The sequence below is a fragment of the Chiloscyllium punctatum genome, chromosome 8 (assembly GCF_047496795.1).
Source record: "Chiloscyllium punctatum isolate Juve2018m chromosome 8, sChiPun1.3, whole genome shotgun sequence".
NCBI classification, from domain to species: domain Eukaryota; kingdom Metazoa; phylum Chordata; class Chondrichthyes; order Orectolobiformes; family Hemiscylliidae; genus Chiloscyllium; species Chiloscyllium punctatum.
Genome location: NC_092746.1, coordinates 29,285,270 through 29,304,859, shown reverse-complemented (window position 1 = coordinate 29,304,859; position 19,590 = coordinate 29,285,270). Strand labels below are relative to the sequence as shown.

The window sequence follows — 19,590 nt, the reverse complement described above, 5'->3', positions numbered from 1 at the left end:
GATAAGTGGGAAGGGGTGAGGCTGAGGGGGAAGGTAGCTGAGGAGTGTGATAGTTAGACAGAAGTGGGGGTAATGGTGATAGGTCGGAGAGGAGGGTGGAGCAGATAGGTGGGAAGGAAGATGGACAGGTCATGAGGGCAGTGCTGAGCTGGCAAGTTGGAACTGGGATAAGGTAGGGGAGGGAAATGAGGAAATTGGTGAAAGGGTCCCAGGGGAAAGATGAGGCGTTCTTCCTCCAGGCGTCGGGTGGTTAGGGAGCGGCGATGGAGGAGGCCCAGAACTTGCATGTCCTTGGCAGAGTTGGAGGGGGAGTTGAAGTGTTCTACCACGGGGTAGTGGGGTTAATTGGTCGAGTGTCCCAGAGATGTTCTCTAAAGTGCTCTGCAAGAAGGCATCCTGTCTCCCTGATGTAGAGGAGACCGCATTGGGAACAACGGATACAGTAAATGACGTGTGGAAGTGCAGGTGAAACTTTGATGGATGCAGGAGGCTCCTTTGGTGCCTTGGACAGAGGTGAGGGGAGGGTGTGGGTGCAGGTTTGGCAATTCCTGCAGTGGCAGGGGAGGGTGGGTTGTTGAGGGTGGGTTGTTGGGGGGAGGGGGGGGGCGTGAACCTGACAAAACAGTCATGGAGGGAACCGTCTTTATGGAAAGTGGATAGGGGTAAGGAGCGAACCCTCTCTGGTGGTGGGGTCCATTTGTAGGTGGCAGAAATGGCAGAGAATGATGCAATGTGTACAGAGATTGGTAAGATGGAAGGTGAGGACCAGGGGGTCCTGTCCTTGTTGAAGTTAAAGTGGTGAGGTTGGAGGGCAGAGGTGCGGGGAGTGGATGAGATGTGCTGGAGGGTTTCAACCACCATGTGGGAGGGGAAATTACAGTCTTTAAAGGAGGTGGCCATCTGGTGTGTTCTGTGGTGGAATTGGTCCTCCTGGGAACAGATGCGGTGGAGGCAGAGGAGTTAGGAATAATTTGTTCTGATGTGCTGTGGAGTCTTCTCCCATTAGTATTTAATCATCCACCATAATTTACAACTTAATGTGGCAGACTTGCAGAGCTTTGATCTGATCCATTGGCAATGGCATTGTTTACCTCTCCTGTGCATGCTGCTTCCAGTATTTCAAATGTAATACTGTGCTATCGCCTCAAGGATGGCAACTCATTGCAATGTGCCCTGTCCCAGCCTACATGCTCTTCTGCACACCACATTGAAATGGTCATCTACTTTTAAATGGTAGATGAGAAACATGCTAGGTCATGAAATTATAGTCAACTTTAGGACAATAATAATGAATAATCCAGAACCATTCCAGTTGCAATAAACCAACAATGTGCATTGATACAGGATGTTAAAACTAGAAGAAAACACCACAGCATTCCAGATAAAAATTAAGATAAATTTATGAGAAATGACTAAAGTCAAAAGAAATAGGTATTAAGGACAATCTCAAACGAAGGTGTGTAAGGTGAAGGCAAGTTTTAAAATGTAGGCACTGAGGGATTTTGAGTCAAAAAACAAGGATAACTGAATTGAGAGGAATTGAGCATAACACGGAGTCTCAGATTAGCTAAGGTTTACAGAACATGGAGGACTAGAACAACCAGGGAAATAATCAGAGCAGCAGAGTTTGACAAACAGCAAACATCAGGTGGTGGGCAAGCTGTTGGAGAGCATCCTGAGGAGCAGGATTTACATGTATTTGCACAGGTATGACAGATCAGATGCGGCAAGACTGAAGGCCAATAGTGAAGGTGAAAGCCTTCAGTGTGGAGACAAGAGGATAAAAAGGGACCAAAATGCCAGAAGTTTGGTTCAACCCAAGATAATGGCAAGGGAAAGGACAGACTTAGTAGCAAAGAAACATTTCCTAGTTTGTGTTCCTAATGTTCAAAGAGATCTTTGAGGGCCCTATTTTCTCCCTAGTTAATGTATTTGTAAGGACAAAACAGTAACTAGTGAGAGAATAGGGCCCCTCAAAGATGAGCAAGGCAGCTGATGTGTGGAACCACAGAAGATGGGGGAAGATATTAAACAAGTATTTAGCATCAGTATTACTATGGAGAAGGATATGGAAAATATAACACAAGGGAAACGAATAGTGATATCTTTAAAAATGTCCACATTACAGAGGTGGTGGTGCTGAATGTCTTAAAATACATAAAAGGTAAATAAATCCCCAGGACCCTAATCAGGTGAACTCTGTGGAAACGATTGCTGGGCAGCTTGCTAATATATTTGAATCATTGAAAGTCACAGGTGAAGTGCTGGAAGTTGGCCAACGTGGTGCCACTATTTAAGAAGGGTGGTAAGGAAAAGCTAGGGAACTATAGACCAGTGAGCCTGACCTCAATGGGCAAGTTGTTGGAGGGAACCCTGAGGGAAAGAATTTACACATATTTGGAAAGGAAAGGACTGATTAGGGATAGTCAATATGGCTTTGTGCATGGGACATAATGTCTCAGTAACCTGATTGAGATTTTTTGAAGAAGTAATGAAGAGGATTGAGGAAGGCAGTGCAGTGGATGTGATCTATATGAACTTCAGTAAGGCATTCAACAAGGTTCCTCATGGGAGACTGGTTAGCAAGGTTAGATAACATGGATTACAGGAAGAACTAGCCATTTGGATACAAGATGGTGCTGATGTGTTGCCTTTCAGTCTGGAGGCCTGTGACCAGTGGTGTGTCACAAGGGTCAGTGCTGGGTCCACTGCTTTTCTTCATTAATATAAAAGATTTGGATGTAAATGTAAGAGGTATGGTTAGTATGTTTGCAGATGACACCAAAATTGGAGGTGTAGTGGACAACAAAAGAGGTTACCTCAAGAATGGGATCTTGGTGAGATGGGCCAATGGGCTGAGGAGTGGCAGATGGAGTTTAAATTTAGATAAATGCGAGGTGCTGCATTTTGGAAAGGTAATTCAGGGCAGGACTTATACACTTAATGGTAAGGTCCTGGGGAGTGTTGCTGAACAAAGACCTTGGAGTGCAAGTTTATAGTTCCTTGAAAATGGAATTGCAGGTAGATAGGATATATGAAGGTGGCGTTGGGTATGCTTTCCTTTATCGGTCAGAGTATTGAGTACAGGAGTTGGGAGGTCATGTTGCAGCTGTACAGGACATTGGTTAGGTCACTTTTTGATTGTGTATAATTCTGATCTCCCTTCCACAGGGAAGATGTTGCTAAACTTGAAAGCGTTCAGATAAGTTTTAAGGATGTTGCCAGGTTTGGAGGCATTGAGCCAAAGGGAGAGGTTGAATAGACTGGGGCTATTTTCCCTGGAGCATCGGAAGCTGAGGGGTGACCTTAAAAAGGTTTATAAAACCAGGAGGGGCATGGATAGGGTAAATAGACAAAAGTCTTTTCCTTGGGTGGGGGTAGTCGAAAACTAGAGGGTGTAGGTCCCTTTTTAAATTTTTCCCTTGTCACCTTAAACCTAAGTGGCAGCTTTTGCATGGTGAGCGTATGGAATGAGCAGCCAGAGGAAGTGGTGGAGGCTGGTACAATTACAACATTTAAAAAGGCATATAGATCAACATATGAATCAGAAGGGTTTAAAAAGGGATATGGGCCAAGTGCTGGCAAATGGGACTAGATTAATCTCAGATATCTGGACAGCATGGCTGAATTGGACCGAAGACTCTGTTTCCATGCTGTACATCTCTATGACTCTAAGTGATAGGATACAGGATAGTCTGACAACAGAGACTGGAGTCAAAGGATAGTGGACTCAACAGCATGCAATATCATATCGCCAAGGAATAGCATGCAAATTAAGAATAAAGGTCGAGTTAGAAACACAGCAGGAAGGTGGAGAAATAAAAATGATGGGTTCAGACAATTCAGTGGAGTGAAAGAAAGGTTGCCCAAGGAAAATAAACAACAGGAATCAGGACAGAAAGATGCAAAAGGGTCTAAGCATTGGCCTTTGTATCTGAGCCAAAGCCAAAATGCACAGAGAAAACAAGATACACAGATATTGAAGAATTAGGACCAAAAGAATCTGCAGTAAAAGGAGGGAGTAACAGAGATCACCTGTATTTGACATGACAAAAATAGAGGTGAGAGAAGAGAGGAACATCCAAAGAGACCTAGGTTTGTAACCAGAATTCAAAAATGAGGATGTTGCCCTATATAAAGCTACAATATAAATGCAGGTTAAATGTAATAAAAACATCGAAAGCCATTTTAGACACGCGTAAGTAACAATGAATGGCACGCCAAAAGAGGAAATAAGAATGGTCTGGTTATGTAAAATCTTAAGGAGTTGGAAAGAACATGGAGTATGGCAGGAAATCCACAGCATGTTGTCCTAGATATCTGAGGAATTAAGCAGAGTTGCATCCAAAGCAAGCCACATCATAATTTTTATTTTTAATTCCTACCTCACAATGTGGCTCACAGATGACGGTGTATAATTCTGAAACCAGGGTACTTTTGCCTTTTAAACTTGAAGCATAGCTGGATATCGAGGTCTCAGGCAGTGTCTGAATTCAAAAATAAAAAGAAAAGGGAGTTTTAAAATCACAAATATTTTAAAATGGAATCCATTTCACTTGTACTTCACAAGAAATTAAAAGCCTGTTTTGAATGTTTCAAGAGTGGGAGCTTTTGACAGCTTGTAGAGTTACAATAGGATGTGGCCATATCTAATAATTCTGGTTTCATCTCAATTCCATTCAAACAGACCACATTAAGAACAAGGTTACGAGAACTTGGTAATATCTCTACATCTCTAGTTTTACTTTTCCTGGCATCTAAGATGCGTAATGATTACAACATAGCTGTATATGGAGACAAATTAGCAATTACAAATAAACTAAAACCCAAAACAAATTAACACCACTTAAATTGCATCTGGATTAAATGACCATTAATGAGAAATAAACTGAATTGTAGGAGTCAAATAAGTGTATGGAGAATGCAGAGGATATAAAATGCTCAGAAAAAATGCACACCACAACTAGTGATTGAAAGAACTGCAGGAAAAAGGAAATTTTCCAAACAGCTCCATTTAAAATGAGAAAAAGTGAGAACTGCAGATGCTGGAGATGAAAGTAGAGATTGTGGTGCGGGAAAAGCCTAGCAGGTCAGGCAGCATCCGAGGAGCAGGAAAATTGATGTTTTGGGCATCAGCCCTTCATCAGAAATGAGACTTGTGGGCCAGGGGGACTGCAAGATAGATGGGAGGGGGAAAGAATGTAACTGGAAATGTGATTGGTAGATGAGGGTGCAGGTGGAAGTGATAGGTCAGAGGGGAGGGTAGGAAGGAAGATCAACAAGTAGGACCAGTCAAGGGAGTGGTGCCAAGTTGGAGGCTTGGGGCTGGGATAAGATGGTGCTTTTACAGGAGGTAGTCCAGTCGCTGTGGGAGTCAGTGGGTTTGTAGTAAATGTCTGTGTCCATTTGGTTGCCGAACATTTACTACAAACCCGACTCCTACAGCTACCTGAACTACACCTCATCCCACCCTACCGCCTGTAAAAATGCCATCACTTATTTCCAATTCCTCCACCTCCACTGCATTTACTCAGGAGGAGGACCAATTCTACCACAGAACATCCCAGATGGCCTCCTTCCTCAAAGGCCACAAATTTCCCCGTCCATGCGGTCAATGATGCCGTCCAGTGCATTCCCTCCATTTCCCGCTTCTCCACTTTTGAACCCCACCCGTCTAATTGCAACAGGGACAGAATCCTCCTGATCCCCACCTTCCACTCCAACCTCTGCGGACATCGCATCATCTTCGGCCATCTGGAAACAGATTTCACCACCTGGGATATATTTCCCTCCCAACCTCTATCTGCATTCCGTGAAGACCATTCCCTCTGTGACTCCATTATCAGATCCATGCACCCCCCCCACCAGCCAAACCTCCATCCCTGGGACCTTCCCCAGCTACTGCAGGAAGTGCAAAACCTGCACCCACGCCTCCATCCAAGGCCCCATTGGATTCCTCTCCCCCCACCTTATCCCAGTCCCAAGCATTCAACTTGGCACCACTCCCTTGACTGGTCCTACCTGTCCATCTTCCTTCCTTCTCACCCATCTGCTCCATCTTCCCCTCTGACCTATCACTTCCACCCACACTCTCATCTGTCCCATCACATTCTCAGCTACCTTCTCCCCAGCGCCACCCCCCTCCCATTTATCTCTCAGCCCCCGCTGAGAATAAGCCTCATTCCTAATGAAGGGCTGATGCCCAAAACATCAAATGCTCCTGTTCCTCAGATGCTGCCTGGCCTGGTGTGCTTTTCCAGCACCACACATTCAAGCTCTATTTAAAATGCAAAGTCTTGATTAAGAATTACAAAATGAAATCACACTGCTTCGAGTTGCAGGCCTTAGATGACAGTGCTCCCTTCCACCCTCATTTCAAACTTAATTTTTTTTATATACCTCAGACTTTGTCCTCAGTTCCGAAATATACCATACATCAGGAGCATTTCCGAACTGACAGCCAGACTACTGCGACCACTAGGACTCATAACAGCACACAAACCAACAGCCACTCTCAGACAACAACTCACCAGAACGAAGGACCCGATACCCAGCATGAGCAAAACCAACGTAGTGTACAAAATCCCATGCAAGGACTGCACAAAACACTACATAGGACAAACAGGAAGACAGCTAACGAGTGCATCCATGAACACCAACTAGCTACGAAACGACCTGACCAGCTATCCTTAGTAGCCACACGCAGATGACAAGCAACATGAATTCAATTGGGACAACACTACTATTATAGGACAAGCCAAACAGAGAACAGCCAGGGAATTCCTAGAGGCATGGCACTCCTCCACAGATTCAATCAATAAGCACATCGACCTGGACCCAATATACCAGCCACTGCAGCAGACAGCTGGAACTGACAACCGGAAGCAGCAGAGACAAACCCCTACAAATGCTGGAGGAAACATCACAGGAGCGCTTCACAGGAGGCTCCCAAGCACTGAGGATGTCACCTAGACAGGGGACGAAACGTTTGCAACACAAATTCCCAGCTCGGCGAACAGAACCATAACATACCAATGTTGAGCATAACAATGGGTTCAAATAAGGTCGATCAGCACTAATACTATCCAGTGCAGGATTAGGGCACTTTGGAAAGCAACCCAAGAGAGACCCAGGAAACCTTCAGGAAGAATCCCTTTCCCATAACTAACCAACCACCTCCAACCCATCTCCCCAGCTCACCCCTTCCTCTAACATAGTTGGATGTCTTGACTCAATGCTGTCCAGGTTCTCGTGCATTAAGTAAGCAGTCCCACACAAAACTAACTGCCATTTAATTCCTTGCCCTCTAATTGAAAAACAGGTTAAATTGTTTTCAAACAAATCAGGAAATTCAAGACGACGATGACGACGACGACGACGACTACTACTACTACAAAAAAAGAACAGTGGTAAGGTAGGATACAGAAATGGAGGAAGTGAGCAAATGCTGATAGAAGAATGAAAAAGGTAGAAAGAGAAGTAGAAAAAGGAGAGATACATAATATATTTTTGTCATGTTTCCTGCTTTGTGAATTTAGTTACATCTATGTCCTCAATTCAGCTTATTAATGATAATTTTCCTCTTCTGAAGATAGAGGACTCCAACAGTGACTTTCACATTCAGAGTTTATGCCAGTTCCCATAGAACAGACCTCCCCACTCCATATTAAATGGGTTTAAAATAAGCTTTAAAAGTAATAAAATAGTTAAAGAATAAAACCCAGACCACAATTATTTCAGTGAGTAAAATTTGAAACTGGAGAATACCAGTATGAATCATCAGCTCAACTCAAGAACATTGGAAATCTTAGATAACAAAAGAACAATAGGCCTGCAGTACACCTTGTATCATGCTGGGTTTGTACAGCACTGATCATGTTCTTGACTAAACATAATTAAATTGACCCAGACACGCATTCCTACTGTTGCAGATGTAATTCCAGGAAAGTACATTGATGCAGAGGGTCAGATGACAAGGATGTTACGAAGTGAAGGCTATTGGCAATGTGGGCAGAAAGAGGGATGAAATGTTGAAGGCACATTTTAAGGAGCAAAGAAATGTATTAAAACACATGACATGGTATGGCAGGGAGTATGGAATTTGGCACAGATGAGACGAGAAGACACACATACACACACACACACACACACACACACACACACAGAAAAGAGAGAAGTTGGGGCTGTTCCCGTTAGAACAGAAGTCAAAAGATAAACCTAGAATGTGTTCAAAGTCCATGTGACAGCTCACTGGGGTAGCAGATGAGAAGTCAAGCCCTGCTACTCAAAATCTCCATTTGCATCATGTGCACAACTTCTCAGGGGTCAAATTGCTTTCTTGATCTATTCTCATCAACAGGTAAAAACAAACTCCTGGGAGTAACTCAGTCTGGCAGCTTCCATGGAGAGAAAACAATTAACATGAAGGCTAGTCAAGAAGGGGCATTAGACTTGGAATATTAACTGTTTTCTAACCATGGATGTTACTAAATCTGCTGAGTTTGATTCAGATCTCCAGGAAAGTGTAGTTCTTTGATTTATCCACAGCAGTGATCTCTGCATGTTACAATCATAACAGATTCATTTTCAAAGAAAAAACAAGCAACTGTATTAGTTTTCATTAAGGGGATATTACATAAAATAGTTGACTTGTCTAATATCTCTAACCTGGTCTGCATCTGAGAAGGTCGTCTTTTTTGTAAATTTATTTATTAGCAAATTTTTAAAAATTTTACAAACATATAGAATTATTGAAAAATACAAATCAATCAGTATAATAAAGAGAAAAACAAACAAAAACAATACAACTACTGTCTCCTAACGATTAATCTACCCTACCCTCTAAATACAAAACAAACCCTAACACTATGCAAAGCAACACCAAAAGAAAAAAGAAAGAAGAAAGAAAAGCAAAAAACAAAAAAATAACCCACAGAATACAGAACAGCTATGCTCAGCACAAAGCTCCCAAACAGAGGAATGGAAGTATTGTGTATGTATATACCCATATTAACTCAGGAGACCCTCTCCACAGCCCAGGGTTTGACAAATCTAACCATCCTGGTTAAATAAATGCCCTAGTTAAGACAACTGACAAATTGGTTTCCAAATAACTCAAGTAGGGCTGCCACGTCTTATAAAAATGGTCTGTTCTGTGGTCCACCATGTTTGTAAAAACATCCAAGGGAATGTGCTCCATAATTAATTTCTGCCATCCCAGCAAGCCTGGCAGGTTCTCAGACACCCAGTTCATCAGAATATTCTTCCGTGCACAGTCTGCAAGAATATTAAATAGAATCTTCCCATGCCCGTCTAAAGATGGTAAATTTGGTGGACCTAAGAGGAGAGATATCGGGTCACCTTTGACCTCAGTCCTCAATACCCTCCCTATCTCTCCCACCACAGCGCTCCAATAAACACGGAGCCTGTGGCATGTCCAGAAGCAATGGGTAAGAGTACCTACACTTATTTTACACTTGGGGCACACTGAAGAGGCCCCTTTTTTAAAACTTTGCCAGACGGTCTAGTGCCAGATAAGCCCTGTGCAGAATTTTTAACTGGGTAGCACATGTTCTATTACAGATTGAGATCTTTTGAGCCTTCTCCCATATGTTCTCCCATGTTTCAGAAGAGATCTCCACTCCCAGCTCTTGCTCCTAGACCTCACATAACCGGTTAATATCCTGCCAGGCCTTGCCACCCAGCAGTTGATAGAGGGCACTAACTGAAAGGGTGCTTGTGGAACGTAGCAACAACCTCGCTGTATTGGGCTTATAGGGCTTAGGGAGAAGTATAGTCTTCTTCTGGATGAAATCCCTAACCTGAAAAAAAAACGGAAAAGATCTCTGCTGGGCAACCCGTATTTACGGCTCAGTTGCTCAAAAGACATCATAACCGCCCCCTCAAACAAGTCTCCCAAACTAGAAACTCCGCTTGCTGCCCATAGTTTGAACCGTGAGTCCATCATTCCTGGTCGGAACCCTGGCATGCCAACTATAGGTGTAGAACAACCCTCACTCTGACACATCGCCCTCCAAGCCTTGACTGTACTAATGTCATTGGGGTTCCGGTAGTGTTCAATAACTGTCCTCATCTTATATATGAACAATAGGTTAATAAGAGGGCACTTTGTTTGGGAGGCCTTGATATCCAGCTATATTGAGTTTGGATCGTTATCTACCCAATCGCAGACAAAGAACAGCAGGGAACGCAATTTATACCTCCTGATGTCTGTGAAATCAACTCCTCCCCCTCCTTGAGGCAACTGCAATTTAGTCAGTTTGATGAGGGGCCGCCCAAGATGCCAGACAAAGGAACCAAACCACCCCATAAGCTTCCACAGCGTTGACCTGGGAAACATTATAGGGAGCATACACATGGGATAAAAGCAAACGAGGAAGAACATTCATCTTAATGAGAGATATTCGGCCCAGCCATGAAATTGGAAGAGCCTCCCATCTCTGGAGATCTCACTTAATATTGTCGAGCAAGTGAGCAAAGTTAGTCCGAATTAACAGATCAAACTTGGGGATAATAAAAATGCCTAGGTATCGGAACCCTGCCCGTGATCACTTAAAAGGGAACTTAGAGCCACCTTCAACTTCTGGCACATCCTTAAGGTTCCCCAAAGACATAGCCTCTGATTTTGCAAAGTTAATCTTATATCCTGAAATAGACTCAAATGAATTGATACATTGTGTCAAATGGGGTGCAGAGGTCATTGGGTCTGATAAAAACAGAAGGACATCTGCACACAGTGTAATCTTGTGTGTCCTCAATCCCACTTCCGAAGCGGTTCTGTGGACGTTCTGACAAATGGCCTCTGCCAGCAGCTCTATCACCAACGTAAACAACGACGGTGAGAGGGGGCAGCCTTGCCAACTACCCCTACCAATCGTAAAATTCCCAGATTTCACCCAGTTGGTGATATCCGTGGCCAGAAGGTGGCGATATAAAACCTCCACGCCCCTAGCAAAGACCCACCCAACCCAAACTGTTCTAAGACATAAAAAAGATACAGCCATTCCACCCGGTCAAATGCTTTCTTTGCATCTAAAGGAAATCATCAACCCTTGAATCGATCATTGCTGACAAACTTGGACCACATTCAATAACCTTCTAATATTATTAGAGGACCTATGGTCCCTTATAAAGCCTGTCTGGCCTTCTTTAATAATATGGGGCAACACCTTTTACAATCTCAGCACCAGAATCTTAAACAGAATCTTGAAATCTGAATTTGAGAGAGAGATGGGCCTGTATGAAGCAATCCTCAGGAACCTTCCCCTTCAGGATTAGGGAAATATTAGCTTCTCTCAAAAGATGGTGGCAGGCATTCATGCATATAGGAGTGATTGTACATCTCTGATATCGGCCCTGACAGAATCCCTATAAACTCCTTATAAAACTCACCTGGAAGACCATCAGGGTCAGGTGCTTTCCCACTCTGAAGTTGCCTAGCTGCCTTCTGTATTTCCTGAACCATCAAGGGAGCATTAAGGAGAGAGGCCTGTTCCAAGGTTACCCCTGGGAGGTCCAGGTTCTAAAAAAAAGGTCTCCATTTTAGCCCTCCTGTCTTCACAACCTTCAGAATGATACAATTCAGAGTAAATGCTCTGAAATGTGTCATTAATCTTTTTAGCATCATATGTAAGGACGCCAACGCTGTCTCTGATTGCAACAATGGATTGCGGAGCAGGCTTTTTCCTAGTCAGGTATGCTAAATACTTCCCTGGCCTATCTCCATCTTCGAACAGCCTCTGTCTAGCAAAAGCAAGTTCTTTCTTTGTGTTTTGTGGCAGTATTAAATTCAAGGCAGCCCGAAGGGCCGTGATCCACTGTAGCATAGTCACCGAAGGCCACGCAAAATGTGCTGCCTCTGCAGTTTTCAACCGCGTCTCAAGTAGACGCTGCTGTTCCTCCTTCTGTCGTTTCCGGCTAGCTGAATAGGAAATAGCTAATCCCCTCGCAAAGGCCATAGCAGTCTCCCATAGCATGGACGGACTACTAACTGTGCTTGAGTTGATAGTCAGGAATTCCTGAAACTCCTTCAAATAGTATTCCACAATTTTGGAATCCTTAAGAAGAAGAAAAAAAAAAAAAGAGTCCAAACACCAATGCCACAAACAAAGCCCTTGACTCCTGGCCTTAACCTCCAAATAAACTGCCGCATGATCAGAGATAGCTATATTCCCAATTTTACAACTCAAAATCGGATCCAGAAGGGCAGAGAGAGCCAGAGAGAGGTCAATCCTCGTGTGACATTTATGTGGATTTGGGAAAAAAGGTGATGTCCCTGCCAGTAGGGTGAAGACATCTCCAAATATCCACCAGCCCCAACTCCTCGCAGAAGTCAACCACCTGCTTGGCCTGCAAAGAAATAGTTGGGGGGCGCACAAGGCATCCTGCCCATTGTCAGATTCAAAAGACAATTAAAATCCCCCCCTCCTATAATAATGTGCCATGTTCCAAAAGCACTCAACTTAGAGAAAGCACTAATGAAAAATTTGAGGGAATGCGCCAGAGGACAGTAGAAATTTAAAATGCCATATTTCTCCCCACGTATCAGGGCTTTAAGTATCACAAACCGTCCCTGCTCATCTTTCACCTTCTCTAATAATGTGAACGGAAGATTTTTCTCGATAAGTACCGCCACTCCCCTGCTTTTAGTAGTGAAGGATGAAAAGAATACCCAGTCATAACCCCCCTGTTGTAATTTCAGGTGTTACCCATCAAGATGGGTTTCCTGCAACAAAGCGATATCAACCCTTTCCCTATTAAGGCTGGAAAGCACTTTTTTCCTTTTAACAGGCGAATGACTTCCCTTAATATTCCAGGTGCACCATTTAATAAGACACTTAGCCATTTCCCTTTTCAAACACCCTTGAACCCCTCTGAGGGAGAGCCCTGCTTACAAAGCGCCAAGCATAAATAAAGACTCAGACTATATATACACAAACTACTCTATCATAACTATAAACAACCATTACTACCAAAAAACTACAAAGAAAACCAACTATAGAACCTTGAATGACCCATAGGGGGCACTCACCCTACTCATCCCCTCCTTCACTGCTCGTTCAAACCTGGACTGTGCCCCAGCCTTAGGCCAGAAGAATAAAATCAATGGAGATGATCCTTAAATTAACAGGAAAAAAAGACAAAGTCAGGATGAGCACTCCATCCATCCCTAGCTTCATGACACCCCTCCTTGTGACTAAAAGAGAAGCAGAACAAACAAAAAAAAAAGGGGGAAGAGACAACAAAGAACATCCACTAAATTTCCCATCAGAAAATCCAGTTATTAAAAAAAAAGGAACAACTTATTCCAAAGTCTTTTGCCCCCTTTCCAAAAAGGAAAGTATTAGGGAGAAAGTAAGGAATATAAAAAAAGGGCGGGCAAACATGGGGAAAGATAGAAAAGAGAACAAACATTAAAATAGACGGATTGGCCTGAAGAATATAGTTAAAGTGTCCACAAAGTTTTTAGCCTTATCCACCGAGTCAAATTTATAAACCGAGTTGTCGTGGCAGAAACGCAGCACTGCGGGGTACCTCATGGAAAACTGGTTGCCCAGGTTCCTCAGCCTCTTTTTAACTTCATCGAAGGATTTCCTCTTTCAAATTAAAGCTGCTGAGAAATCCTGGAAAAACATGATTTTTGACCCCTAGTATAGAAGTGCCTGCAGATCATTTCCCAGTAATCGAGAGGCTTCTAGTACTTTTTGCTTGGAAGTGCACTAGGACCGGGCGGAGATGCTGCACTAGCCCTGACCTGTATACTGTAACCTGATAAACCCTTTCAATCTGCAGCCTGCTGGACTCACGTAAAGGCTCAAAAACTTCGGCATCCAGCTTTCAAAGAAGCTGACTGGCTGCTCACCTTCAGGGAACCCGGCAATTCGGAGATTTATCCTCCAACCTCGATTTTCGAGGTCCTTGATATGGTTTTGCAAGGCCCGCACCTCTCGCTCCAGCACCTGGATCTGACTGGATGAGGACTCCATCACAGCTTCTGAGGCCTTAGTTCGACCCTCCACCTGCTCCCGGAGGCCCTGGATCTCCTGCTCATGCTTCTGCAGCATGGATGCACAAATCTCCCCATGGATTTCCTCAATCGCAGTCACAACTTTCAAGGTAAGTCTCTCCATCGCCACAGCCATTTCCTGTGAGTCTGTCAGGTCCCCGGGGGGGGTTCAGAGAGGCTGCTGTTGCTGCAGTCTCTGGTATGCCTGGTGCTGCAGGGGGAGGGTCCTCTCTGCTTCGGTTTGCTTGCTCCTTTTCCCTTTGGCATCCGTCCCACTCCCAAATATTAACAAATATGTGTTCTGTAAGGTTTTAAGCTAATAATTCCACCACATAAGTTGGTCAGGGATGGTAAAGAAAAACACCGGTATGCCTTGGCTGTTTGGCAGAGCTGTCCCCAGCAGTTCTACAGAATTGCTGCCATCTTGCAGTGTCCTGGTAAGGTCTTTTAAAAACAAATATGAAGGTAAGGCATTTAACACCTTTGTCAGCTCTGCTCCTCGACAATCAGGTCATGAGAATTTAAGCTGTCAACTCAAATGTAGTACGGAGGGTATGCAACATTGTCAGCTCTGCTCTCTTTCGGAATCTTAGAGGATTCAGTGGTGACAGGACACTAACATCCCACACCACAACAACATTCCTAGAAAAGTAGGGGAGCTCTCATGATGTCCTTGCTGGTTGAATCATTTACTGTGGATTTTTACTGTGAAAATTGGTCACAGCTAAAATTTTGTTAGTACTAAGTGAAAGAAACAAAGTAGAATCTAAATCAGCCTCTACCCACAACCATACCAAATTCAGAACCAGTCCTGGTTACATAAACATTATGCAACAGTCTCCATGCATCAGAGAATTGTGCAATGGCAACATCATGGTTGCATTCTTCAGACTGATTTGTTCAAAAAGAATAATCACAGTAATAGCCATGGTATAGATAGATATCAGTTCCAGCAGAGATTCTTGAGGATCAAAGCTTTTTAAAAAAAATGCTGCTACATCACAAAATGTAAAATGGGAGAGGCAAGTGTGTGGCTGAAGTGATACATGCGATGCACAGTTTATTTCACAGTGAAAATAACTTTGCAATAAACACGGTGTTTTTTGGTTCATAATTCAGCATATTCAGTTTTTTTTTCCCCCCCAACATGCTTAAAAAGAGTACATGCTAAACCTTGGAAAAACATTGGAAAAACTAAGTACATGTTAAACCTGCACTACTTTTGTCACAAACTGACAACACGCCGAATTTGGTGTTCAGTTCATCCATCTGCAGTTTCTAACAGTTGGTTAAGTTCCCACTTGACTTGCAAACATTTCTCAAAATGTTCACACCCAACAATTTCTCACTCATGCCTGCTTCCTAGCCATCTACCCCTTTCTGACTCAATGCTCATTCTCTCCCCCAGATCTTGATACTACCCATCACAACAACAGTCACCAGCTCCCTATGCACATAAAATTGTCCGGAGAGGATGTGAAATTTTGCTTATAAATAATCTTGCTGCAAGGAGATGAGCGATGAAGCATGATATACTGTACTGCAAACTTTGTTTAACCATTCCCTTAAAAAGGAGATTTTAAAATCAAATGCACACGACATTTGATGTTACCCACTACAATTAAAAAAAGATAGGAACCCCCATACGTCCTTGGATCCAGAATTTCCCCCATACACACTATATAGTTTATACAAATCCACCTTGTTTGCCTCTAGGTCTAACAAAACTTCAGAGGTGCAATTCTTTTTTGTTAATACTTCCATTGCAAAACAAAATTAAACCAGGTCCTAGACTATACACTAATTGGATGCAAAACACTGCATTATTTCTTGAAATGTAAATACTCAATTATTTATATACTACTTATTGTGCTTATTCACCAATCAAGACCTTTAAAGTTATTGTCACAGGTTGCATCTTTCTTCAGCTGGCGCACTTTTATTGTGAAGCTCAATTCTTGCTAATCCGTTATCTTTTTTCTTCAAATCCCCTCCATAGTCAATTATTTAAAAGACTCCATTATTTAAAAAAAAGGAGGAAACCTTCACCACAACAGAAAACTAAACTTCCAGTAAATTGGTGGGAACGAAAACCTATATTAGTTGCTCAAAGCATACTTTGCACTTTTAAACATACATTCAAAAGGCAGTTTTTTGCATTCCCTGGGATCTTGTTTAGATTGTCAACTAACACAGATGATAATCTTGGCCTGCTGTTTACAATTTCCAGAGGAACAGTACGAGAGAAGGGGGTATTGCAGGCACGAAATAATTCTAAGTGATCTGAAAAAAAGAACATTCTCCCCACCCTGCCCACCATTTTATCATCTTTTTCAAAGAAATAGCTTTATTTCATGCCTGTAGGTATCATCTTTCCACTGTTGAAGCAAATAGCACCTCTTCACTTGACACCAAAATTATCTAAGTTCAGAACAGGAAAGGCAGTAATCCAGAGGTCGGGATTCAGTGCCTATTTATATATTAAAGTAAAAAAAATTATGACAAATACTTGAGACTATTTGCTTATTTAAACATTAGTACTGAAATAATGAGAACTTACCTTAAACTCTGAAAGCCACTCCTCCACCACCCCTTTGTCTGTGGCCAACATCTTTCCTTCTTATAATAAAAACCAAAAATTAGAATGACACTTAAATATGGCACGAACCCATTTGTTAATATACAGAAAACAATTTTGGCTAGTCTTGAGTGAGAACTGGATTACTTTCCAAAACAAAAAATATGAAACAATATTTAATTAAAATCACAAAAAATTTGCTTATTAACTAACAAAGTATTAATGAAAATTAATGGACAATAGATCATGGTAAACTCAAACAACTACATACATTAATTGAGAAGCACAGCCAATAACTCCCTGATCACAGCAAAACTCATTTTAGTTCCATGAGGGCAACTTTTGGGTTTTCATTTTTGCTTGGGGGAGGGGGTGGGGTGGGGGGAGAAGAGGGAAGTTGGGGAGGGGGGGGGGGGGCGGGGGGGGCGGGGTTGGTTCCTGCTTTCAGGAAAACAAAAAAAAAAATGTTTCAACAATGTTAGTGCATTTCTACTTGAATTTATGTCTCCAGAGTTCAGGTCAAAAAATTATGCAACAAGGTCATAATAGCACATTCTACACAGGCAAGCACAAAATACACAGATCAGAAATACAACAACAGTGCAAACATTAAAAAAAAGGTAAAAGGAAGTATAAATGTGAAGATAACATTAAGCAGCCAAAAGAAAAAAAGGGTTTGATCATCAGCCTCCATTCTGTTAACAAGAACAAGACACGTGACAAAGTAGCAAAATGTGAAGAATTTAAACTTGGCACAAAATTGCTTGGCTTGTCCAAATGTTGTAGAATGTATGTCACAGTGCTACTTGTGAATGCTTATTTAATATTAATAGGAACTGAACCAAGTTACTGCAAACCATGTCTGCTTCTCCTAATCTAAAGAAGCAGCATTGATAGGAATTAAAAAAGATAGTTACTTTCTTCTGGCTCTAATGAATCTCATCATTTGAATATGCCAAGCCTTGGCATGATAGTAGACTGCTTGCCGCCAACTCAAGGCTGTGGTTTCAAGCTCCACTCTACAGATTTGAGCAGATAATCTAGGTTGACAATTCTAATCTGCAAAGAGCAACACTGTCATAGGTGAAAAATTTTCAGTTGAGATATAACTACAGGTCCTGTATGCTCCCCTCAGATACACACAAACTATTTATTTTACAGAGCAATGGAGCTTTTCTGACATCCCAGCCAAATGACTGCACCTTACACAATACCACTTTTATAAGATCATCTGGTCATTGCTGAAAGCTTGGTGGACACAAATTGGCAGTTCCCTTTCTACATTTTACAATAGTAGCAATATCTCAGAAATATTAATTAGCTGCAAAACACTTTTGGACAACTTGAGATCACAAGAGGTACCAACATTAATCAAACTTGTTCTTCCACAAACTCCCATCTTGGAAGGTTATAATTCACAGTAGTGGGTTTATGAATCTTTTAGATTGAGAGAGACTTATGCAAAATTCAGACTTCCATTTGCTACCTCAATTGAAAGAAGGATCTTTATTTTAAGGGCAAGTTTTCCTTGTTCGCTAACAGGCTACCAGAAAAAGATAATAGTCAAGGTGTGACTTTTGTAGCTAATCTTATGAATTGATTTATTATGCTCACTGTGTGCCATCTACAGTCTATGTCTTAGTATACTTGCTATACTGTATTCCTATCATTGTCTTATACATACTGACACGAGACAAACATACAAATCCCCTTTCCTTGTGCATGAAAAATGTTATTAACAAATATCATCTTGTTCCATGCGCCCCACACACACAAACTGAAGCAAAACACTCACAGTATAATTTTACCTCCTTCATGTTTATTCTGGGCCCTGAAGGGAGAGAGAATGATTGCCCATGTGTACAGAGACAGGAGTTCACGGTCTTCTCTGGAATAGCAGTGTCTTAATGAATTATATAATCATTTTACAGGGAGGAGCATCCAGATAAGGCAATATACATATTGATTGGATGACTGTTATAATCAGCGAGCATCAATAGCAAAGATTAAGCCATCTGCTGTTACACAATGAGTGTTCTTATCTTTAACTGCCTTCACATAATGAATACTTATCACCTTGTTACTGAATGTTTATGGTGAAATACCTTTCACCATAAATACTGAATGCTCCCTATATTGTTAAATGGCTCTACATAATGAATGCTTTTCCACCTCATTAACCCATTACCCTTGCCTCCAGCACCCCATTGTTAACTGTAAGTTCTTATCTGATCTGAAGCATGCTCAGCTGAGCCTCTCATTTCACAAAACTCAGATCGTCTCTTTCCCTACCTGCTTATACCCTATACACATTCTCATTCCCTCCTTTTATCAATTCATGATAACCGATGACATTACTAGCTTTCATAAGACTAACAGCCAAGATCCAAACAGTCCTTGATACACAATATGCAGTGATTATAGTAAAAAGAATCGCTTGTCTGTTACAGTAATTGGAGTGTGAAGAATCCTCCCATGTCGAAAAAACTTTCACCAGAGAAGTTCCCAAATCCATAGTCCTTAGTGACCACTCATCCCCTCCAAGTCGAATGGAAACAATCCAATCCTCCAAACTCTCTTTCAGTAAAGTTCAACCTGAAAACAAAATTCATTCAAATTGTCCCTGTGCATCACTCCACGAAGAAATCTGAACTGCTGGCAGCCAAATACTTAAAAATGGACAGACGTTACACATTTAATTACACTACATTGTGTCCGCCTATTTCAACTTCCTTTGAATTCTTGAGGTCTATTACTCTGTTCACTATTTATGATATTATCAAGTTTTATATAATCCATAAACTTCTAAGTTGTAAAAGGAGGGATTGAGAATGTGTATAGGGTATAAGTAGGCTGGGAAAGAGTTTAAGTTCCGAGTTTTATGAAACAAGGGGTTCTGCTGAGCATGCCTCAGATCAGAGAGGAATTAATTAACAATGGGGTGCTGGAAACAGAGGTAGTGGGTTAGCAAGGTGGAAAAGCAGTC

General features: G+C 42.1%; 1 protein-coding gene across 3 annotated transcripts in view; it reads right to left on the bottom strand.

Moving 5' to 3' along the window:
- Window positions 1–19,590, bottom strand: part of hycc1 (hyccin PI4KA lipid kinase complex subunit 1) — a 71,647-nt gene that overhangs the window by 34,461 nt on the left and 17,596 nt on the right. For 2 of the 3 annotated variants that reach the window (XM_072575312.1, XM_072575313.1), the window contains exons 3-4: window positions 16,587–16,645; window positions 4,386–4,487 (exon numbers count right to left, since the gene is read on the bottom strand). In XM_072575312.1, the coding sequence (XP_072431413.1) occupies window positions 4,386–4,487; window positions 16,587–16,637 (153 nt within the window). In that variant the 5' untranslated portion in view covers window positions 16,638–16,645. The remainder of the gene's footprint in view (window positions 1–4,385; window positions 4,488–16,586; window positions 16,646–19,590) is intronic. The other variant, XM_072575314.1, reaches the window with a different exon arrangement.